The sequence below is a fragment of the Hyperoodon ampullatus genome (genome assembly GCF_949752795.1).
Source record: "Hyperoodon ampullatus genome assembly, chromosome: 4".
NCBI classification, from domain to species: domain Eukaryota; kingdom Metazoa; phylum Chordata; class Mammalia; order Artiodactyla; family Ziphiidae; genus Hyperoodon; species Hyperoodon ampullatus.
The window spans coordinates 41,210,884-41,235,887 of record NC_136917.1 but is presented as its reverse complement, the minus strand read 5'-3'; the positions used below and the strand labels follow the sequence as shown (position 1 = coordinate 41,235,887).

General features: G+C 34.5%; 1 protein-coding gene across 6 annotated transcripts in view; it reads right to left on the bottom strand.

Moving 5' to 3' along the window:
• CLINT1 (clathrin interactor 1) overlaps positions 1-25,004 on the bottom strand; it is a gene marked incomplete at its 5' end in the record, with an annotated part of 67,002 nt that overhangs the window by 13,145 nt on the left and 28,853 nt on the right. For all 6 annotated transcript variants that reach the window (XM_079702530.1, XM_079702532.1, XM_079702531.1 and 3 more), the window contains 7 exons: positions 3,505-3,574; positions 5,696-5,942; positions 9,744-9,921; positions 13,006-13,170; positions 14,122-14,230; positions 16,005-16,101; positions 16,634-16,738. In XM_079702530.1, the coding sequence (XP_079558656.1) occupies positions 3,505-3,574; positions 5,696-5,942; positions 9,744-9,921; positions 13,006-13,170; positions 14,122-14,230; positions 16,005-16,101; positions 16,634-16,738 (971 nt within the window). The remainder of the gene's footprint in view (positions 1-3,504; positions 3,575-5,695; positions 5,943-9,743; positions 9,922-13,005; positions 13,171-14,121; positions 14,231-16,004; positions 16,102-16,633; positions 16,739-25,004) is intronic.

Genomic DNA, 25,004 nt, shown 5'->3' with positions numbered 1-25,004 from the left:
AAAAATATAATAACAATAAAATCTTTATCTAGAAGCCTGAAAAAGATTTGCAACATAATAAATGCTTAATTTACAATGCTTGGTGTCAGTTTATTTATCTCTTGTAAAAATAAAATACACTGTGTGCGTGAGTTGTGAATAAATAAATAAATAAATGCTTAAATAAATATATTGACTGATTATATAGAAAATGTTTAAAGAAAGACTATTCACCAAAATTATTAATAGTTAACTTTATGTACCTAAGTTACAGTGAATTACTTTTCCATAAAATTTCTAAAATGAGCACACACTGCTTTTAATTAGTGAAAACAGAATATGGTAAAACATTTTATTCTTAGTAAACTTAGGTTAAACTAGAGACAACGCCCATGAAAATTCTAATATGTAAGTTGGGTTGTAATAACCAGTAACTTGGCTATAACAAGGTGGTTCACATCCATGTAAATATCCTCAACTAATTTTAGTGATAACAGAGGACAGGGCAACAGGTTCAAATGTAAATGTAATGAACATTTTGGATTTTATACACGTTAATCTTAAAAAATATTTTTTAACAACCAAAAAATCAAAAGATATTGCAAGCCCTGTAAAGTCTTTATATTTTCTCTTCAACCTCATTCATTGTACTAGAAACAACTTACCTAGTAGTATGTTAATCAAGACCTAAATTCCTTAATTACAAAAGGGACAAAGGAGACAATGAAAACTCTGAAGGCGAGATATACTAAAACTGAAATGGAATGGTTCCTGGCATTATATTTGTAACTGGCTTATTTTCTAAATACATTATTATTCATTTAAAAAATGTTTACTTAGAAACATACTATATATAAATGTCACCAAAATATCATTTGAGTACAGATTTTAAAAGAACATCACCAGAGTGGGACATTTATCATCACAGTCTCAAGAAAATCTTGATGAATGGGTTTCACATGTGTATTTTTAAACTTGGTTGATATTCCACAATGATTTTACCACATATACTTCTGAAGATGCTAACAAAAAGGATTAAATAACACATAAAAAAAGAAAATCTGAGCATTTTCTCCAAGGAGACATTTATCTGGTGAATGGTACAGAAGCCATATCTGCTTAGGTTTACAGTTCATGTCCATATTACTTGCATGACAGCAGTATTATAAATATAGGCACATATGGTAAATGACACCCAAATGGCATACCAAATAGCAATGCTAATATGGTAGATTCTTAGACTTTCTTACATGTAGGTGCTAAAGATTTAACATCCAATTTTTTTTCCACTGCTGAATTCAATTTAAAATATATTATTACTAAAATATTTAAATAGAAATTCATAGTAATGAAATTCATCTTACTGATTGGAGGGGGTTCTACACAAACTGGTTAAACAAACTGTTTCAAATAGGAGAGAACTTTAAAAAATAATTATGGGGACTTCCCTGGTGGCACAGTGGTTAAGAATTCTCCTGCCGATGCAGGGGACACGGGTTCGAGCCCTGGTCTGGAAGGATCCCACATGCTGCGGAGCAACTAAGCCCATGTGCCACAACTACTGAGCCTGCGCTCTAGAGCCCACGAGCCACAACTACTGAGCCCACGTGCCACAACTACTGAAGCCCGCACGTCCAGAGCCCGTGTGCTCTGCAACAAGAGAAGCCACCGTAATGAGAACGCAACGAGAAGCCCGCACACCTCAACAAAGAGCAGTCCCCGCTCGTGGCAACAAGAGAAAGCCCGCGCGCAGCAACGAAGACCCAACGGGGCCAAAAAAAAAAAAAAAAAATTTATTTAAAAAAAAAGAGTGACCGTAATAATAAACAGTGAACAATTAAAAAAAAATTATGATGTCAATCCACTTTCGGTTGGTTTTTAGAAATTATTAAGATAAACATTAAGGCAAGAAATATTCCAGATTTCATTCAGACTTTGTCTCAATTACTGTATTAATATTAATTGCTAGTTCTATTTAATTAGCCAATCTACTGCTTGCACTGGAGAAGAAAAACCACTCAAAGGTTTCTTGCCAAGCAAAGGAAGCATGCTGGTATTTAATAATTCTCTCTGTTCAAAGCAATCTGGCTAACACCAAGGAAAAAAGTTAGATTCACTCATCTGACCTTCCTAGTTAATTCTTCTCTGATTGCTCCATTAAAAATTTTCACAGATGCATGAAACGGACTCTTTAATATTTCATACCAGGAAATCCAAAATAGTTGATATTCTGTGAACACCAAGTCTATATTATATGACTACATGCTAACTACCAGTTAATACTACTATTAAAATCTTCAAGTACAAAAAGACAGCACATAAATTGTTAAACAACTAATGTAGTTGTTTGCAAACTTGGGTATGACAGTTCAATAGAGTTTAAGGAATAATTTTACGAACAGTTACATTTACAGAAAAAAGGGAGTGGGAATTGAAGAATCTCAGAAATTGGATTGAACCAGACACCCTAGTAAGTTCACACCTAGTCTAAGAATTAATTTTATGATAGTAGGCAAGGGCAGGGAGAAAATAATAGGAGACTTTAAATTAATCATATGTACTAAACTATCAGTGAGAAGTAATTTTCATCATAAACACTAATGTAAATTTTAAAACAATTCAGTTTTGAAAAATTATTACACACAACTAGAAACAACAGATTTACTTTGACGTTATTTCTATGTCAATCTCGCCAGTTACATTTTAATGTGAAATGAACTTTAAACATAAGTTTTATTTCTTAAGCTCTTTTGACTTGCCGTACAGTTTATTACGACTCCATAATCATCAAATGCAACCTAAAATAATCAATTTTCTTGAAAACAATTTATAGGGAATTACTAAAAAAAAAAATCTAGCACATATTGGACATGAAACTGAAGAAATCATTAATCTTCTCTGTGAGAAAATCTTGGTAAATGGACTATTCTTTTGCTGCAGCCCTTTTTAAAATATGTCACACTTTCACAGAATGCGCCTTTCCTCCAAAGCACTCTGTATGTTTGTAACTAGGTAACTATTTGTGACTCTTTGATTAATGATTACTTCCTCCACTTGACCTTACCATTAGGGCAAGAACTGTTTTACTAAGCATTATACCACAAGCACCCAGGCCAGTGTCTGGTTCGATAAATGTTTAGTGCATAAATGAATGAAAAGTTTAAATGAACTCTAGGCATGGGTAGTTTGACAGCCAGAATTAAGATTTATGGAACAACAGTGAAATGGGCAGAGCAGTCCATTTCGCTTATAGAAAAAGCAAAGGGACCCCAAATACTCAGTGCTAAAGAAATTGAGATTACTGAATTATCAGTCAAATATTTAAGTGCTCACCTTCCTTATTTTAGGCAATTAAACACTTCCTCCCAAATAATGCTCAAAGTGAATTAATTTCACATTAAAAATAAATCTAATGCAAAAAAAAATTTTTTTTTTAATTTTCATTCCATCTTTTATTTGCCATTAAAAAAAATTACTCTGAAACCAAGAACACTATTGATAGAAAAAGCCAATGTGGAAGCTTACCTGTTGATTGGCTGGTGCCATCAAACAGATCAACAAGGTCACCAGATGACTTGCTGCTAGGCACTGAAGTCTGAAAACACACACAGAACTAAATAAGCTTAGAAAACATATTTCTACTTTTTTTTTTTTTAAAAAATCTTCTCTACTCATCTCTAATTCCCAACTGAGACACAAATACCTGTAATTATCTTAATAAAGGTAGATTTCCTTTTCTGAAAAAAGAGAAGTGACCTTGAATCCTTATGGAGAGAGAGTATTTTTAAAGTAATTCTATGCCTAGCATTGTAAAAGTCCCTAACATCCACACTCCTCTTTTCCCTAACTCACTTCTTTTCGGAGATCAGACAAGATTAGGCATGTCCACTACTCCTGGGTTACTTTCTCATTTCTTACTGCATTTCACTCTGAAAAAATATACCTTCCAGATCCCACTCAAATCTTAACACAGAATCACTTGAGAAGCATTAAAGAAATATATATGCCCAGCTCCATCACAACATACTGAATCATAATTGCCCAGGTTGGGATCTTGGTCTGTACAGTCTTAGAAAGCTCCTTTAGTAATTCCAGTGCATAAGAAGGTCTGAGATCTACTGGATTGGAGGCCAACATCCTATCTAGCTCTAAAATTTTATGATTCTGTGAACTTTAGCAACACTGTTTGTATACCATACAGGTCAGTATAATTCTATGTTGGTCTGATATACCTTGACATCTGTTTTATATTTAGTTCCCAAACTAAACTGTGGGCCTGGAGTTGTAATATGATTTTTCTCCTATACATAGTTCTAAGCACCCTAATGCATAGGTCCTGTATGTTCAATACATACATGTTAAATTAGAACAGAAGTGCTAGGCAATAGGAAAACACTGTAAATTCCTAGGCATGTTAATTTGAGCTTTGAAGATTAAAACACTATATACTGTGGTTCAAAAAGGCCTTGAGGTTGAAAGAGATTTGAAGCAGCTGAGTAACTTGCCGAGAACTTCAGAGTTCTATGCATTTTTTTGGTAATAAAAACAAAGTCAAAAAGCTTACACTATAAATTTAAAATATTTATGGCAGTGACATACATTCAGGCTGTACTACAAATAGATATTTAAAATCCTTTTAAGATATAAAAGTCTCAGTTTACTGTTAAAAAAAATTATACAGGTTGGATGATTTTCCCCATGCAACCATAAATGAACTCTCCATATAACAGCCATCATGTATTACTTGCGTTTTAATTATGACTATCTACCAGATCTTAGACAGTCATCAGTAAGCTAACTGTATCCACAGCAGGGGAAAACTAAGACCACAAGGAAATAACACATCCACTTCCCCCTTTTAACTACAACTAAAGTTGAGTTGTAATTTTGAGGTTTTTGTCAAAACTAAAAAGAGCACAATATGGGTGAAATTATACACCAGAAGATATGTGGGAAAACTTGACACAGTTTTTGACACTAAGTAGGACTAGCTCTAGTTTTAGAGTCACCTGCAATTTGCAAGATACATTAGAAAAATATTTTCCCTAGCTTTCAGCTACATTTGATGCAAAGATACAAGCTGGGTGAATACTAGTGGGGGGAGAGTAACAAAACAACTATTGAGGCTTTCAGGGCAAACCTCCCTCTTAGGCAGATTTCTGTCCAAAAGACAAGCTTGCAGCCAGGTATCTAGCAGGTAGATTTCATTTCTGTGGTGAATAAAAAGTGAAGACAGTTACAAGAATTAGTGCTGCTACTGATCAATAATGACCACAGAGCAAATAAACCTCCTTTTCAGAGGAACGATCTCTGTATTAAACAAGACCAGTTCCGCTATATAACTACTTGTCATATATACTAGTGGTCATTTCTTACAACTTCCAAACACTACCATGTTTTCCTTAGTGAATCTCACACTTGGTACCAGTGGTGGTGTCTAGAAGGAAACAGATGCACTACATTCTGATTCACAAGCTTTCCCAAATGAACCAAGAGTGTTATTACTATTTTCATAGAAAGTACATAGATAATCATTCAGCAGTTGGACCGGTTTCTTCCTCCAAAGAGATTTCTTATTATTAATGACTAATACATGCCAGCTGATCTATAATTAATATGATTACCTAGAAATGCCTGAGCCTACTAATGCAGTCATTCTAAAAGTAATTTATAAGAATAAAACTGTGTATAATGTGTAAACTCGTGCCGTTCCCACCTTAACTGCAGACTGAGGTGTATGAGCTGAAGCATTCTGATCTGGACTTGCTTTGTCCCCCGTGTAATGTGCTGCTGCTCCAAGATCAATGGTTTTGGAAGGATTTGCTGTGCGCTTGTGTCTTGTGGTGGTGGTCTCTGTGGCCTGTGTGATATGGATATGTTTTGTCGTCACAGTCTCCTCTTCATCTTTGAATTCACCTTTGGGAGATCTGCCTCTTCTTGCTTTCTTTTCCTCATCACTGTCACTAAAAGATATTAAAAATGAAGGAAAATAATAAGACTAAGGATTACTTTAAAATGGAGCCCTCAGTGATTTGAGCTAAAGAATTTCAAATGCAGTAACTCCAAAATTCCATACTTTGACTATTTGACAGGGATCAAGAGAATGTTATCTAAGCTATCTGAATAATCATATGTATGCACTGGGGAGTGGAAGTGGGAACCCATCCAATTCCCCAGGTAAGTCTAAAATACTGCTACAAAAAAGTATTTACATAAATGTGTACAAATAAAAAAGCCTGAAATAATTCAAGTGCTTATTTATTATAGATTTAAAGCTTAATTAAAAAATAAAATAGCAGGGTTATTATCATATCAGAATCAATTGATTAGAGTCTAGGAGCTCAAATAGCTGCATTTGATAACCATTTTCTTGAAATGGACTGTGTGCAACAACTACAGTTCCATCTATATAACATGATTCTGTCACTGACTCTCATATACTAATGCAAATATATAATAAAATACTGTAATTTCAATGGATATCTTTTAAATATTATCCTATCTGCATTCAAATGATTAAACTCTCATCTGTAAATGCAGAAAAATGAGGTAATGCACTTTACAAGCACTGTGCTCTATTTTACTATATAGAATCACGAGATCAAACTTTTCCAAAACTAAGAAAACTGCTTTACAGAAAATTTAAATATATTTAAAGTATTTTAAAAGAATTCCTTTTCAGGCACATTCAAAGATTTTTTCTTCTTCTTAACATGCAAAAGGAAAAAAATACAGACTGAGTAAAGAACTGTGTTTTTCATATATGCCCCAAATTAAATGTGTCAGTACTACTCCAGTAATGACGCATTGGGTTTTTTTTTTCTGGTGCAAGTAGGACAGAGAGAGAAATTGCCTGAAATACGTTCCATTACCTATTATTTCTTAATTTCAGAGTAGGTGGTTTAAATTATAAATATTCTGAAGTAAAATACTTAAAATTCTCCTTAAAACTATGACTATTATTACTGATGCAATTTAACTCGGACTAATCTAAAGCAATCTCTACTTAAATATAAATCAAGTTGGAACCTGTATAAATCAAGAATCAAGAAGAATGGCTTCCCACACTGAGCAAAGGGGTTAAATGTATTTTTATCTATAAACATTTTAGGAAATCTACAAGTTCTGATCAAGTGTTCAAAACCCCTTGTCACTTACTAATTTCTCAGCAACAAATGACCTAAAAATTCCCACCATCAGTCCTCTATCTAAGACTGAAACTTCTTACCTTTCTGATGTCCAATTTGATTACAGTGCAAGATAATTTCTTTACAAGGTGAGAATATAAACCTGACTAGCACACAATGAAATGAAAGCTTCATATATGATCAGTGTTCAAGAATTCCTGAATCTAATAATGAGCTAATAAGTCTAAAATTCTGATAACATGCCAGATAGGTCCCATGCAACTTTGTCTAAAAATCTATTCTTCTCTCACAAATACTCCAAGATGTAAGTCCCTGGTTTGCTCTTTAGTTACTAAAACAAATAACATACACTATATTTTCACTCTTTTAAACCTGAATGTATAAAAGATTTAGGAACTCTAGCAGATCCTGTCTTACAGGCAAATGTAGAAAAGAAAAAATCAAGGGAGAAACAGAAAAAAAAAAAGAATAGGAAGACAAAGCAAGGAAAGAAAAATTGAGGGTGGAGGGCAAAGAAGAGAAAGTAACAAAACAAGAAGGTACACAGTTAGATTTCTAAGCAGCCTACCTACCTGATTCCCATCCTTCTTCAGGAAATAGCAACAGAATATGTGGCTACTATGTTTTCTAAGTCAAACCAGAAGTGTGAACACAAAGGCCACAAGAACATTAAAGAGGGAAAAACAGCACAGAGTATTTGAGATAGGCATCGTTTTCCAAAGTTTAGTTATTTATTACCATATGCATACACTTTCAGTATAAAAGAGCTAGAAATATAGTTGTAAAATATATTCAAAGTATTAAAAATAAATTCTGGTTCTTCAAAGATCATACTCCAGAAACAGACAGAAATTCCACAGATTTAATAAATATGGAAACATACTGAGAAGACACTAAAATATTTTAGAATTTGAATAGTTTCAAAATTATTATTTTTATTTCTTTTTAATGACCCCTAAATCTGAACTGTTAAGATTTTTTTATAAGAGAAAAAGAGATGGTACTTAGTTACAAGAACTCACTTGAAGTTTTGGTTGCATCTCTGTGTTACTTTAGGCAAGTTCCACACAGCCTGATTGGGCTTCAGTTCTTACTCCAAAAAAATAATGGTAAAATCCTTGCTCTAGACTATCTAATAGAGATACAGTGATGCACAAATAACAAAGAACTTATAAAACTTGCTTTGCAAATTAAGTGCTACATATATTGTCCTTACAACTGGCAGAAAAACTAGTTAATAGCTATACTGGTAGGTAAGAAAACGTGAACGCTAAAAGGTTCCTAGTGCTGTTCTATGTAAAACTAAATACAAATACCCCATCATTAAAAAATGTAATCTATGAAAATATAGGTCATACTCGAAAACATTTAGTCCAAATATCCATCTGGATTTTTTTTTTTCTGGTATAAACTGGCACAGAATCTTAATGCAATGTCACAGAAGAATTTTCAAACCCCTAACTTTTGTTTAAATCTAATAAAATAATAAACTTCATTATCCCTCAGCAATACCTTAGATCCCTGGATCATCAGATGCCCAATTGCAAAATAAGCTGTCAAAGTTCTTACTGGGAAAAAAAATTCCAATAAACGGCCTGAATAAAAACATACAGGAGGGCTTCCCTGGTGGCGCAGTGGTTGAGAGTCCGCCTGCCGATGCAGGGGACACGGGTTCGTGCCCCAGTTCGGGAAGATCCCACATGCCGCGGAGCGGCTGGGCCCGTGAGCCATGGCCGCTGAGCCTGCGCATCTGGAGCCTGTGCTCCGCAACGGGAGAGGCCACAACAGTGAGAGGTCCACATACCGCAAAACAAAAACAAAAACAAAAAAAAAACATACAGGAAATGTGATCAGTTTTAGAAATAGACACAGACAAGGAAAGTGTGTCAATACTAAATGCAAATAATGTCTGACATAGCATTTTATAAACAGCTGCACTGTATATATGATGTGTTGTGTGTGTAAATACACACACACAATATATATATATGTATAAATCAGCAGCAAATATACTAAAACTGGAACAATACAGTGAAAATTCGCATGACCTGGGAATTCCCTGGCGGTCCAGTGGTTAGAACTTGGCACTTTCACTGCCATGGTCTCGGTTCAATCCCTCGTCAGGGAACTAGATTAGCCTGCCCCCGTGCAAGGCTGACATGCAAATTCATGAATTTTTCCATATTTTTGCACAAGGCATTTTTAGGGGAGTGAAACTACTCTGTATGGTTCTGTAATGGTGGATACTATGCATTTGTCAACTATACAACACAGTAAACTCTAATGCAAACTGAAGAGCTTAGTTAATAATACTGGTTATCAATTGTTAATAAATGTACCACACTAATGCAAGATGTTAGTAACAGGAGAAACTGTGTGTGTGTGCATGCATTCTTGCACTCAGAGAGGTGGGGTTATGTAGCAACCCCCTGTACTTTATGCACAATTTTTCTGTGAAGCTAAAATTGCTCTAAAAAATAAAATCTATTAAAGAAACAAATAAAGCTGAATTTCAGACAATGCCAACACCCAAAACAAATAAACAAAAAAACCCAAGACCCAGCTGTGTCAATTTAGTACCCTTTCCAAGAGACCCAGGAGACAAAGTGTTAATACCTGCATCTTTCTGGAGAGTCTTCTCTATCTTTCCTCCGGAACTTGCTGATGGTGTCGTCAATTGTGCTTCCAATTTTATCACTCAGTTCACCTAATTTATCACTGAATGGAAAAGCACTCTTGTTTTTATCCCAGTCCTCATCCCATTTTGATTTAGGCTCAGGATCATATCTTTCACCTATATAAAGCATTAAAAAAAGAAGCAACTCTAAGGACATTAAATTCAAAAGGTGTCTATAGTCCTTATTTCTGAAGCTTTTCCTCATAATAAAATAGTTTTCAAAGGAAAACAGAAAGCTCCCACAGTGCTGAATCAACACAATTGCAGCAAGGCACAGCATGTAGTGCCAGTCATTAAGTGGCAGGAATGCAGATTCAAAAGCTTTTGTTTATGAAAACTAACACAACCTCAATGCACAGCACAGCATATCAGGAAGTCCTTAAGGGCTGCTGAAAGGAGGAGAGGAAAACACAAAAACCAACACGAGCTACATAAGCAAATGAGAAATGGAAATCTTGTGTTTTCACAAAAGTCACTTAATGCATTACATTTCATTCCCATTTCTTAATGGTTTTTCGATTATTAGAAAAGCACTGGACAGCAACCATCTCTTACAAAACACAAACTACAGGAAACACTACTCTGAATGCTACATATCCCAATATGCTGTAAAGACTCATAACTGTCATTCTTTACCATCAAACTAGAAAAATAAATGTACTTCATGGCATGGGAAAGCACCCTTCAATTATTTTAAAAAGAAAAGAATATTCTAAATACCAAAAACTATACAGACTAGAATCATGAGATATGCTCAAGCAGTTCAGAACAGTGATGCTATTCAAACACCAAGCCCAAACATTATCCTGGGACTGGCAAAACCTAGGGAGCCTCTGTGTGAATTTGATAAAGGAGATAGTAGATCACTGGCAGTGAAAAAAAGCCCCAAAATGTCAAGATTTGTTTTAGTCCTTGACTTTGAGGGCCTAAAGAAGAGATAGGAATTACAGGCACTAAATGGAACCTTCTCCATTTCCATCTTCATGTCCAAACTCAACTTAAGAGGCAAGAGTACAAGGTGCAGAAAAATCATGTGTGGTTAAAAAGAGGACCGAAAATTAAGGCAGGGTGCAGAGAAAAAGGAAAGACCAATGAGAAACAGCAAAATAATCAAAAGGTGGATAACTGAGCTTTTGTTTAAACTTTGGTTAACAAGTTCTGATGGCATACATGCCCTTTGGAGATCGAACAAAACCATTTTGCTGAATTACTCAGTAAAACTGCAAAGCCAAAATTTTCTGTGAGAGTTTGAGGACTTAAAAATACGTCTACTAAATCTGAAAGTGACCACCAACTTAAAGAGAACATGACAAAATGTTTTCTAGACAAAATTTAAGCCAGAATGGTATTATAAAAATGAATGGCTCTCCAACAATGTATATGTACACTTCAATAACAATGTGATGAACCAGACTTTGAAAAGAAACAAATTTACAGGATAAATGAAAGCAGATGAAAACTAAATTAGCACAGTGGACATCATACTAAATGAGTGCCAGAGATACTGGATATTGGCAAAACATTATCTAATGTCAAAATAAAAAGCATGTAAAATAGTTAAAGTTGATTAAGTCTCTGAATAATATATATAACATTAAAAATAATTTATAAAAGAAGGCAATGCACATACACAGGACATTCAACTCTATCTCTAATGCAGATGATGTAATTAGTTCACTCTAAGTCTAAAAACTTACTCAATTGTCTAAATTTATCTAATTATATATTGTGCTGATTTAAAAAAGGACTACTAGCAAGTAGAATGAGGAAAGGAGTGGTGAACAGCTCTTTCTACTCAAAAACACATTAAACTGCTAAAGCTACTTTGAAAAATCTAAAGAATAAAATATTTACTTGGGTAAATAATTAAAAGACTTCTTACTCCCCTAAACAAATAAAAACGCCAAAACATATTTATGTGATTTATTTAAGAGAAACATTTTTGCCCAATTCAAGAACTGACTTAAATGTGATATGGGACGTTAAAAAAATGAATTTTTCTGCTGTTAGAAACATTAACCAATTAAGTGCAGTATTTTTAATTTGAGGGCAAGAAAGCAGAGGAGCAAAGGAGCGAAGACGTTTTATAGATACTTGCAAGGTAAGAAATAGAAGACGTTTACACCGTTACAATGAAGGAGTTATAAGATCTCAGTATAATTCAAACATAAACAAACTTAGATATGGTTGGGGGGCAGTTAGAGAACCCCAATATGCAGCTGCTAAGTATACGTGGCCCTGGCCTGTCTGTGTATATACAAAATGACAAGGGACTGTCAGTGTTCACAGAAGACAGAACGAGTCCAAAGGAACATCCTGTGAAAGAGAGTTCTTATTTTCTGTATGTTTCAAGCACCTACCTAGTGATCTATTTTCGGAAAACCATATTATTACATTAAAAATAAACATGGCCGGGCTTCCCTGGTGGCGCAGTGGTTGAGAGTCCACCTGCTGATGCAGGGGACACGGGTTCGTGCCCCGGTCCGGGAAGATCCCACATGCCGTGGAGCGGCTGGGCCCGTGAGCCATGGCCACTGAGCCTGCGCGTCCGGAGCCTGTGCTCCGCAACGGGAGAGGCCACAACAGTGAGAGGCCCACGTACCGCAAAAAATAAATAAATAAATAAATAAAATAAACATGAGAGATGAATGTTCTAGCTGTTCTTAAATATGTTAGGAACAATACAGTGATAGGCCTAGATGAAAAACTGATGGTATTGTCAGTTACCTTTTTCTACGTCAAATTAACGCAGTGCTTAGTTAAGGGAAGAGACTCAGGATGGACTAACCTGTAGCTCTATTTTTGGCCAAAAATAGAACTAAACTGGTTTTGAATTAGGAGGATGAATCTCTTCATCAAACTTTTTTTTTTAATACTCTACATGGTAAGTTACAGAAATCCTTTTTTCTTCTTAGAATGGGAACCCCAAGAGGAAAGGGCATATATCTATTTTATTCTCTGTATGTCAACTCAAAGTTTGGTCATTCAATAATGCTTAATGGTTAAAATCATATTCTTGAAACACAAAAGTAAAAAATAGAAAGATTCCTAAGATCTACAGGAGCCAAAATGAGTATTACATATATCTCAATATTGTATGTATTCAAAATAGCATTTTTGTCTTCGGTATTTCAATGATTCTTAAAATACACCCAAGAAGCTAAACTGATGCTTAGGTGCCAGTCTGTCTTTGATACTCACTGTATCTGAATCCTCCAACACTGTCTGAGGAAACCCCAACATATTTGTCTTTGTTCTTCTTTGCTTTCTTTCGCTCTTCACGAAGCCTGTCATCATCCTGGGCAAATTCAACCAATTCTTTCACCTTCTGGCGAATATTTATACCTTGATCCTTGCCATGCTCATCTGTGAGGATGGTAAGGGAGAAACAAAACCTTAAGAATTCAGTTAATATGTATCAAACTCTTTAACACACACAAAAAAGACATGAAAATTTCAACACAAGAAACCAACTTCAATATTTCACAGTGAATAAAAAGAGGCAAATTGCGTTACTGAATTTTGTCATTTCCTCATCAAATCCTAAGTCTTGAGATGCAATTCTGGCGTATAAGAGAGTGCAAAAATGAACTAAAAAGGACCACAGATAACGGTTCTATGCAAAATCAATTAAAGATCCACTAAAAAGGATTACTAACAATAACCATACAAAATGGGCTAATATCCAAAAATGTTATTTTCTTTTTCTATGGTATTTTAACAAAACAAAACAAAACGTACATTTTAATGACTGAAAAGCACCCAAACGCCTTCATCTCCCCAATACAAGTTTGGAAACACTAATTACCAGGATTTAGTGTAGCTGAAAAACTGAATTTTTAAAGTGCTTTCAACTGGGGTATGCTACAAAATGAAACGTGGTTCATTCTGTATCCTCTTTCACATTCAAAACACACTCTGGCCTTGCTGCCTTTGCACAGTAAATATTATTTGGTGGGAGGAAAAAAAAACCCAGCTTCAAACAGATGTGTGTGTTTTGGAGCTCTAACCTTTTCTTCCCATATGATTAAAGCTATTCCTTTATGGACACCACAGGGGACCAGTCTCCAGTGCATATTTTAATATAAACCCGAACACTCATGTTGTGTTGGTTCTGTTGTTATTAGCCAGTATTTTCTGCAAGTTCTTGTCTTCACTAATTAATACTCTAGGGCCCCACGTCTTGGATTCTGCACTCGTCACACAACCAGCAACAGTCACATTCTAATTAGAGCAGAGAAGCTTCTAAGCTGGTTCAGGTGACTGACAACTCCAACCACTGTTTTAATTTGCTTATAAGGTTTTTCCATTGCTCACCTACAAAGTGGTAATTTTCCAGGGATCGCAAATCATAAATGTGTTCTCTGGCACTTGTAACAACACGCTCTGATCCATTCCTTATGAGGTAAGCTAGGAGCAGCAATGACTGTAAAAAATACAAAGCACCAAATGAGATTTAATGAAATAAATTCTGGTAGAGCTCTGGTAAATGGCTAAAAAAAAAAAAATTCTAACATTAGCAAATAAATAATCTTTGTGTGTGTATGTGTGTGTGGGTTCTTTACCTTACATTAGACTTTAAAAGTACCTTTAAAAACTCATATTATCAATTTAAAGTTCCTCTTATACCAAGCGTACTAAATAATTATAAACTGTCCACTGGATACACGGGGCTTCCCTGGTGGCGCAGTGGTTGAGAGTCCGCCTGCCGATGCAGGGGACGCGGGTTCGTGCCCGGTCCGGGAGGATCCCACATGCTGCATGGAGCGGCTGGGCCCATGAGCCATGGCCGCTAAGCCTGCGCATCCGGAGCCTGTGCTCCGCAACGGGAGAGGCCACAGCAGTGAGAGGCCCGCGTACCACAAAAAAAAAAAAAAAAAAAAAAAAAGATTAAAAAAAAACTTTGATGTTAAATATCTGAATGTATGATATAAATGAACACTAAGCTTTTAGAAAGCTGGTTCAGTTTTAGTGTTAGAAACATCAGTTTAAAGAGAACAATTATTTGGTAATTATGACCTCACAGCATTTTTCCCAGATAAAATTTAATTTGGGAGGTTTATGATGTAGCTTGTGTTTAAAAAACTTGCTGCTTGTTTTGGAAAATATCGATATTTTCTGCTAAAAACGTGATTTATGCTGACACGTAAAAAAAAAAAAAAAGAAAGGGAAAAAAAAACTTGCTGCCAGCAAATATGAGAAAAGAATGTTTACGGGATTTCTTTTTGAGGTGATGAAAATGTTCTGGTTTAGATATTAGTAACTACTACACAACTTTGTGAATGCACTAAAAACCAATGAATTATGAATTATGAACTAAACTTTGTTTGGAACAAACCTCACATAAAGATGATTAGATCTATGAAAATCTAGTTAGGTTGAAGAAATTGAGGGGGAAAAAACCCTCATTCTACCAGGAATTTATTCGTTAAAAAAGTAGTTTACCCAAGAATTATTAAAACAAACAAAAAGCTCTAATTTAAAAAAATTAATTTATAGGAATTTAAACTATTTCATCACTACTACTGTATAAGCTAAAGGAATGACAGTGAATGTTTTCAGAGACAAACAACATCAAAAACATGGAACTAAATAAAGCATTGATTTTCAATACTGAAAGCCAGAAACGTTGCTTTCAAAGTTTCAAATATAAATATAATAACACCATTTTGGAAAGCACAGAAAAACTTTCTGAGCAGCAAGAAAATATCGTGGGGGTGGAAGAACAGATTACTATCTTGTTTTAGAATTCTACATTATATGATGAGATCAGTATTAAATGAAAGGAATCTAACAAAAGAGTACATACTTGCAAATTTTAAAATGTTAGAATTTTAATGCTTTAAAATCTCCTGTTATACTTAAATTTAACATATTTTTGGTGCACAATACTGTAATAATACTGGCAAATTTTTATGTAGAGATGACAAAGCATATTAGAGGGTGGTTTTCATCTTAATTGCTCATACACTAAACATGCATACTACTATAGATTCATTACTTTCGATATGCACAAATATATGAAGAGCTGTTTATGGTGACTAGAAAACAGAACACAAACAGCAAATCTACTACTTTTACCTGTTTTAGAATATTCTATTCTAGGATTCAACATCCTTCATAATCACTTATATACACCTTAAAACTTCAAGCATTTGTCTTCAACGTGTCAAATAATAAATACAGACTAAAACCCATACCTTATAAACTCTTCTCCAATTTTTTTTGTTGTCTTTTAACATTCGTGACCAAAGCATGTTCATAAGTTCTGGAAATTGTTCGTACATAAATGTAGCCCTGAAAAAAGAATAATTTTCCTTAAGAGTTTGCAGTGTGTTAATTCTGACAGTAGATGGCAGGCTTGTTCTGTGTTTTCCTAAAGAGCTTTAAAAAATTAATAAGCTTAATTCAAAAAAATTTAGATATGCTTCCTTAAAAATGTCTTTCTTATATTTTATACAATATCAAGCACATTCATAAGTCCCACTAATTAATATCATATTTTACAAGCCCTTCATTCACTGGCATAATCGTCCAGATGTTCAACAGGGAAATATTCTCCTAGCTTTAAGTCATTTTATATGCATTTGTCAAAATTTTAACAAAGTTTGTCTAAACTTCATTGAAAAAGAAGAATTTTGTTTTACTTTTCTGAGCTAATATCTAAGGGGAATGGATCCTCTGTAAAATTTCCCCCACTAATATCTGAATGATTATATGCAAAATTTATATCTGGCAGCTAAACAGTTTAAAACTGAAAGCAAATTTCACATTTCTAGGTGAAGATAGTTGCATTCTTTCTGCACTGCTGAGTCAAATTATCACTTACTTGGCAATCTCTCCCATGAGTTGCCCAGAAGGTCCCCAAGGATCGTCATTCGTTGCTTCTCGAACCTTAGACTCTATCTCTGAATAATTCATAACCACATTGGTGCTGCAGAGAAAAAAAATGCATGCACATACGCACAAAGATTAGCATCAAAACTGAGAAACACATGAAAACTTAATAATGACACTACTGGGTGTCCTAATGAGATACCTCTACAAGGTGGGAAAGAAAACATCTTTTGTGCACAAGCCACCCTGAGGACACTATATAACACATTTAAGTTATCTTTAAGAAGATTTTACTATTCCATTAGGCTTCAAGAATACAGATGAGAGATTACATTAGAGCTGGCATAAGTCCAGTAAAAAATGGCTTTAGGTCAAATTAAAAAGGAAATTGAACATGCTACAGTCTATTATAAAGCTAAGTTGTCATTTTGCTGACCAGACCTGGTTTACATGCAGTCTTAGGTTTCCTGTTCACAGAAATTCTTTAAATTAATGAGCAAAACTATATAAAAGCTAAATGTTATTTATACAGTATAAAAAAAAGCAATGAAAAATCAAAGATAACAGTCTAAAGATGTTTAGAACCAGTATGAACATTTAACTGTAGTCCTTGTCTTTTTTCACGTACTGTACCACATGTGTTTTCTGTCACTGTGTAGTCACTGTAACCCTCAGTGTTTTTTTTTTAATTAATTAATTTATATTTTGGCTGCACTGCACAGCATGTGGGGTCTTAGTTCCCCAACCAGGGACCGAACCCGTGCCCCTGCGGTGGTAGAAGCGTGCGTGGAGTCTTAACCACTGGACCGCCAGGGAAGTCCCAGCCCTCATTTCTAATGGCTACATAATATTCCATCTGGAGACTGTATGATAATGTATTTAACTTTCACTTAAGACTTCACCAGTGGTCAAGAACATGGATTCTAGGAGTCAGAAAGATCTGACTCCAATTAACTTTGTGATCTTTGGCAAAATTATTTTTTGGGTTGGCCAAAAAGTTCGTTTGTATTTTTTCCCATAAGATCTTACAGAAAAACCTGAACGAACTTTTTGGCCAACCCAATACTTCTCTTAATGTTTCCTCAAATGTAAAATGAGAACAAGGAAGAATACTACTACTATCTCAAAGGGTAACATATCAAATGATACACAATGGTACAGTGTCTGACATATATAGGAAGTGCTCAATAAAAGTTAGCTATTATTATTAGAGATAATATCACCTATTAGAATTTTAAAATATCAATATGAAGTAATATTTTTATAAGAAAGAACTAACTGAAAAAAATACCTTACAATTAAGATATGAGATGGCAAAATGTGTGGTTGTTAAAAAAGAATTTCTCATGCTTATATGGATTGAAGAATTCAAAGACATTCTGAGGAATACATACTGCGGAAATGTGACATATTATAGTAGTACTCATTGGACATGTAACACTCCAATTATTACTGAACAATTGTTATAACAGATGCCTGTAAATATGGTAATTCAAATCTTCCACTTAAAATTGAGTTTTAGAAATAGCAAAAAAATAAGAATTTGGTAATAACTCTTATTAGTTATATCTACCCCACTTTTGCTGTATGGTTTTTCAGTCATCAAAAAGTTGTTTTAGGGCTTCCCTGGTGGCACAGTGGTTGAGAGTCCGCCTGCCGATGCAGGGGACATGGGTTCGTGCCTCGGTCCAGGAAGATCCCACATGCCGCGGAGCGGCTGGGCCCGTAAGCCATGGCCGCTGAGCCTGCGCGTCTGGAGCCTGCGCTCCGCAATGGGAGAGGCCACAACAGTGAGAGGCCCACGTACCGCAAAAAAAAAAAAAAAAAAAAAAAAAAGAGTTGTTTTAAATAAGGAAGATTTGATTATAATTGGCAATCGAATCTCTCAAATATAAATTTCAAATTTATTACAAATACTTCAATTAATAAACAGTTCAAATTTTAAAGGAACCATTATGCATATAAATGACTTGACAAATCACAGAATAAATATGGCTTCTAGATTTACATTCAGAATACTGTTCTATTAAGGTAGAAAAGCGAAATCCGATTACTTTCTTTCTCCTAAAATACCAACTGTTTGATAACAAATATAAATTATTGCCATGGCACTAAAATAAATCCCTGGTCTCCACTGCCTCCTTCAAATTTTAAGACTACTAATGAATGGATTTTTATAAAAACCCATAATCATTCTATTAACAAAAATTTTATATATAAATATAAAGAAATAGTAACTTTTTAAAATAATTTTGCTAACAACTGAACCAAAATAAAATTAAGGTGGCCAATGACACATTTGCAATTTAAGATGCCACAAAATAATGGATTTCAAAATGCTGTTGTTTATCTTACTGGCTGAAGAATGCACGGCTTAGGCAGTTAAAAGTGCAGCTGTGGGAATGAACAATAGCAATTAGGATTATAATTCATCCAAGCATTTCATGACCAAGAATGCACTTGAAATTGTTTGCACTGTTTAATTTGTTGGAGAACAAGATGAAGAGTTAATCCCTAGGCCATGTACATGAAATATTTTTACTAGAGCCTTCATAAATGCTGTAGCTTTCCAAACACTACTTTCCTTGTTCAAGCTACAAAAACCCATGGGTCGAATGAGAAAGGTCCTGTTTTCCCTAACCCTTCACAAGATTCTTAGCTGAAGGCCTATATGTGTTTGAGTGCTGTGTGTTTAAGAGGAAGAGGTGGCAGAGAGCCAATAGCTTAAGAATCTCCTTATTTCCTTGGTTGAGAAACAATGGGAACTATGTAAAAGGACAACTTGCCATTAGAACACACAATATAAAATATAAAATGGCAACAACATGGAAAAATATGGCAACAATAGTAACAAAAAGTAACAAAGTTAGAACACCTCCACAAAGAGTATCAGGCTGTATTTTAAAACCATTTTCTAACAATACCGCTGCTTTCCAGAAACTGGAACGCTCAAGATGAGATCCGATGGCATAAAGAATTCCAAAACAAAGTATTTTTAAGCTGCACTTAATTCAGAAACAAATATAAACTAAAACAAAACAACACTGTATAGTTTGGCCTTATTCCAGGTCATTTAAAAATAACTGTTTCTAAAAAGGTAGAAATGGCATTTTGATCCTTCCTTTCCCATGTTTTCTCTTGCCCTCAATCCACACCCTACCCATAATTCCAGTGCCCTTTTTAAGAAAGGAAAATAACTCCTCCCCTCTCCCCCAAAAAAGAAAAGTTAAAAAAAAAAGTTATGTCCAGATGTGAAAGGAAAAAACATCCAGCTTATTAATTCCTAAAACTTCTTATGATTGACACAAATGTTTTAAGAATGGATAATTCAGACACTAGAGGGGGATCTCTCATCAGTTTTTTAAAACACACAAAATTCAGACAAAGGTCAAGGATCTGTTCTGCAAACAAAATTAAAGGAAATTACCAGGGAGTGAACAGAGTGAGGAACATAAGAAGCTGCTCATGTTCTGAAGATTTTTACCTTAAAGTAATATTGAACCACTGCTTTTTTATAAGGATAAAATCCACAATTAAAATCAAACCACAGTGTTTTCACACACTTCACATGTGCTCCTCATAGCACCCCAGCAACAGGCAGGTAGGACAGGACTAAGAGTCCCCAAAGAGAGTACTTAACTCTGCACTACCCAGCACTACTCACTCAGTTGGATTTTTAATGCTAACTACTAAAAGTTACCATCCTCAAGTCCTGTACACATGCTTCTATGGCTATATGAACACAGCCAATATTCAACTAAGTCAAGGGTTGATTATTCAATTTGTTAATGATTAGTGTTCATTTGGGCCCTCCTCTTTATTCCCCATTTTCTGCTTATTTCACTGGTCACTACTGATAAATATCAAGTTATTTTTACTCGGTAACAGTTTGGGTCCAGGTTTTAGAGGCAAAATTGGTTGAAAGTAAAAGCTAAAATGGAGCTTTACCTATAGATGGTCAGTCATTCTTCTAATCTGCATTAAGAATAATCAGTATAATGACTGACAAGAAAAAACTTGAATAGTCTTATGGTATTTTTTCCTGCCAAAAGTTCAAGAATATGCTTTGCTAAAACAAAACGACAGACCAGGAGAAAAGGTAAAGTACAGGTATAATCCAGTCTTAACTGCTAACAAAGGAATACGAAAATTGAAACAGATTTAGTAAGAAGCCTTTTTCCTAGCCTGCCTTTTAAATTTTACTTCTTTCTAAACAAAATGGAATCAAATGGGTCTGTATTTTTAATATGGTTTCTTCTTTTTGTTTTAAAGTTATTATAAAGACTTTAATCATTCCGAGCTCAGGAAAAAATATTCAGCAGTATTTTCTATTAGACGGTTAAACTTGTGTTTTTTCGTACGAACATCCACACTTACAAACACAAGAGAGTCAGAAAAACAGAGGCAGCAAGAGACAGAGACAAATACAGCATTCAAAGTAATGGCTTTAAATAATGTATTTTTTTTTCTTCAAACTGTGTTTTCTTTTTTCCTATATTTTCCAAAATCTCCCCTAAGAACATTATATTGTAACCAAGGGAAAAGTATTAAAATGCCATTAAGAATACAAATGGAGTACTATATCATCATTAGCAACATTTTAACTATTTATAGGCAAATAAACATCATGGTAGACCAAATTAGTATTATTTGTACTTCCAATGTCTTGTTATCAGGCTAGTAAGTGTAGCAAACTAGTAACTAAAATATATGTATACAAACTAAAATATGTATACCAAATGCTATGTGTGTAAAACCACAGGGACAACTTAGGTACCTAATATTGAAATTAATGCGATTAAAAAAAAAACTGTATTAGGGAAGAATAATTCCCAACATTAAAATCTATATTTAAAAGTGACCTCTTGATCTTAATGCCACAGACTTCAGAAGATACTTTTACGGGCTTCCCTGGTGGCGCAGTGGTTGAGGATCTGCCTGCCAATGCAGGGGACGCGGGTTCGAGCCCTGGTCTGGGAGGATCCCACGTGCCGCGGAGCGGCTGGGCCCGTGAGCCACAACTGCTGAGCCTGCGCGGCTGGAGCCTGTGCTCCGCAACAAGAGAGGCCGCGCTCGACAGTGAGGGGCCCGCGCAGCGTGATGAAGAGTGGCCCCCACTCGCCACAATTAGAGAAAGCCCTCGCACAGAAACGAAGACCCTACCCAGCCAAAAATAAATAAATAAATAAATAAATTGAAAGAAAGAAAGAAAAAGAAAAAAAAAGTCTATTCATTTAGAAGCATTCAATGCCGTAGATTATAAAAAAAAAAAAAAGAAGAAGATACTTTTACGATATAGGTAAAACTCCCTCTAAAAATATCACTCTTTAAGAAACTTTTTAAAAACAATAAAACACCCTTAAAATGAACACTGAAAAAGACAGTTTTCTCAGGTAACAAATTACTTATGCCAGGAAAATCTGTTCCTTTTTTAAAATATTTCTAACCAAAAGAGCAGAGAAACAGTTTTAAGAATACTTGCTCTAAAAGCTAGATATTGGACCATGTAACATTCATTTTTCATCAGGGAATGATGGTCTTCACCACATTACCCTTATTTGCAAGCTGAACATTTACAGGTTCAATACTCATATTGCTACCCATCCCAAAAAAAAAGCTTTTTCTTGATCTGAAAATGAAACACAAAGCAATGAATTATGTCTTAACACAAGCAATGGTTCAGTAGAAGAATTAATGTTGCTAGATTATACAGTAACATAGTTATATAGCTACAGTGCTAAAACAAGGAAAAAACTATAGTACTCCATTTGTATCATAAGAAGAAAATAATGAAATATTGATAAGTACAGAAGAAACAAATAACAAACCTGATGCTTGCCACTTTCTCTCTAGTGCTACCACACTACCATTACTAGCAAAAGCCCCCCTACCAAAAAATAAATAATATAAAAATTTGAGTGAGGAGAGAGGGAAAAATATTTAATAGCATCTCCTTAGTAGAGAACTTTAAATAAACTTACACTCAGGATCACATGACTAGTAAATAGCAATAGATGTCCAAATTTTGTTAGGTTTTCTAATTCTAATTAAATGTAGCCCATTTTCTATTATGCCATAATGCTCTAAAATCAGAGAATTAGTAGTATCATCTGAGGTAAAAGTCTACTAATCAATATATAAGATGACATCACAAATTGTGCTACTAAAAGAACTAAATGCTGAATTAATGTTTAAAAAGATATATTCTCGGTCATGGAAATTACATTTTCTTTGGTTTTAGTAAAATTAAAAACAAACTATCCAGTTGAAAAGAAGGAAACCAATGTACCCCTCTTAAACATACATATTCTTAAAAGCAAGGTAAAGAAAACAGTTTAAATAGGAAAGAACTGAAATTGAAGACATCTAAAATCTGAGGCTCTCAACCATTCTTCTGCAGTAACAAGATTTCAGAAAAGAATAACCTGCTTACTTAAAAAAAAATACCCTATTTCAATCTACTTACAGCTATGTAGTATGCTCATGTGCATATTATTTATGACTTCACCTATTTACACGGAGGACTGTGCTGGATTATGTACCTTCTGTTTTCCTCTTCACTTTTCAAGAGGGAACATTAAAATGCTAAATGCTACAATATTTAATTGCTACTTTTAAAAATAATCAACAAGAATATGCACTGAAATATTATACCTCTTCCTTTAGCTATCACAGTAAAAAAAAAAAAAATTAAACCCAAATAAATATTAAAGAGCAATCTGCTGCCAGGTTTTATTGAGGGAGGAAGGGGGTCCCACAGTCCTTTTTAAAGCTTCTAAGTTTTAAAATAATTCTAGATACTTAAAGATCCAGTTATAAAGATCATACTATAACTAGATACCTAATACATTTAAAAAACATGGCACAGACAGAAAAACTAAGTCCAAACTCAAGCAGCCTGCCTATATGACATTAAAACCACAGAAAATGTATTAATGTTCAAAACATCATTTTAATTGTTCCCTCCCCACATATTATTATGAAAAGTACTCCTAACTGACATAACTATTTTTGAAATTCTAATTGTTATAAGTTGTAAGAAAATTAAGGACTATATACTCTTTTCTTAATCAAAAGCTATTCTCACATCAATTCTACTACCAAATTCTTTGATCCATTCTCAGTGATGCTGGCCTTCAATTTCAATAAATAGTTCAGACCAGTATTATCATGGGGTGGAGAAATGAACTATAGAATTTTAATCACCTGTGATGTTTTACTATTACTGAACACTGTTGATAGATATGGCTCAATATTCTCGTAATCTTAACTCAAAATTTTACACTGCATTTGTACTACTTACAGATAAAGTGGAAAGATAAATTCTACAAAACTGTTTTCTATAAAAGTATTTTTCATTCTGCGGGGGACAAAGCAAACAGAGAGCAAAATAAACACTAAACACTACTCTGCAGGTAGAAGAAACTATAATAAACCCCTAACATTCTTGAAAGATGAGCTGAAGACCTTTGTGTATCTTTAAAACTGTGAAAATAAAAATGTTAATGTAGACTCCTGACAGTCTCCCAGATTCAATCAAAAATTAAAGTATCCTGTGCATATTATACTTCCTTAACACAGGGTAACCAATATTTAGATTCACTAAATTTTATTTCTTAGGTGAGAAACTTTTGCATGGCAGAACATTTTCCATAAATTTCTTTTACTGATTCCATATGGATTTGATTGTGTCATCAGTCCAAGGTACGACCAAACCCTTAACTGTGTTCCTCTTTAAATACACGTAAAACTTCTATTTTCTGCCTGTGAATCATCATTTCTTAGGCTCTGCCACATTCAATACCAGTACCAGAGGTTGGCTTTCTTTTGAGTCGTTTTTCACACACAAAAAGTTAAGGTGTTACCACAGCCCCAGAACTGGAGCACAACAGGGCTGAGCTGCAAGGTGGATGCCAGTGACTGGCTTATTAGCTAAGTGACTAGTTCCCATACTGCAAGTCAGATTTGGATCATAACAAAATTATACATTATTTCCTGTTAACAAATCTTCTAAGATCTGTTCTAAAAAGTCAAAACTCTGAACAGAAAAATCTATCAAGACTCTACCGTAATTTAGAAAGGAGACCGGTTACACAGTAGGAAATGTAATGTAAAAAAATTTTATCTAAGAACTTTTATCAGTAACTGACACCGATTTATAACGTACTTTCTCTGCCAATCTCTAAAAACAGCCATTACAGATTATCAGTATTCTAAACGATATCTTTATCTAAAGATTTCAAGCTTAAAAACCAGCATTCCAAATCTACACAATTTCACAATGTGCATTAAAAAAATACTTGGGCCCTTGCTTATGTAACAGTTTACCGAACATTCCATGAAAATTTCCAGTATTGATTCAG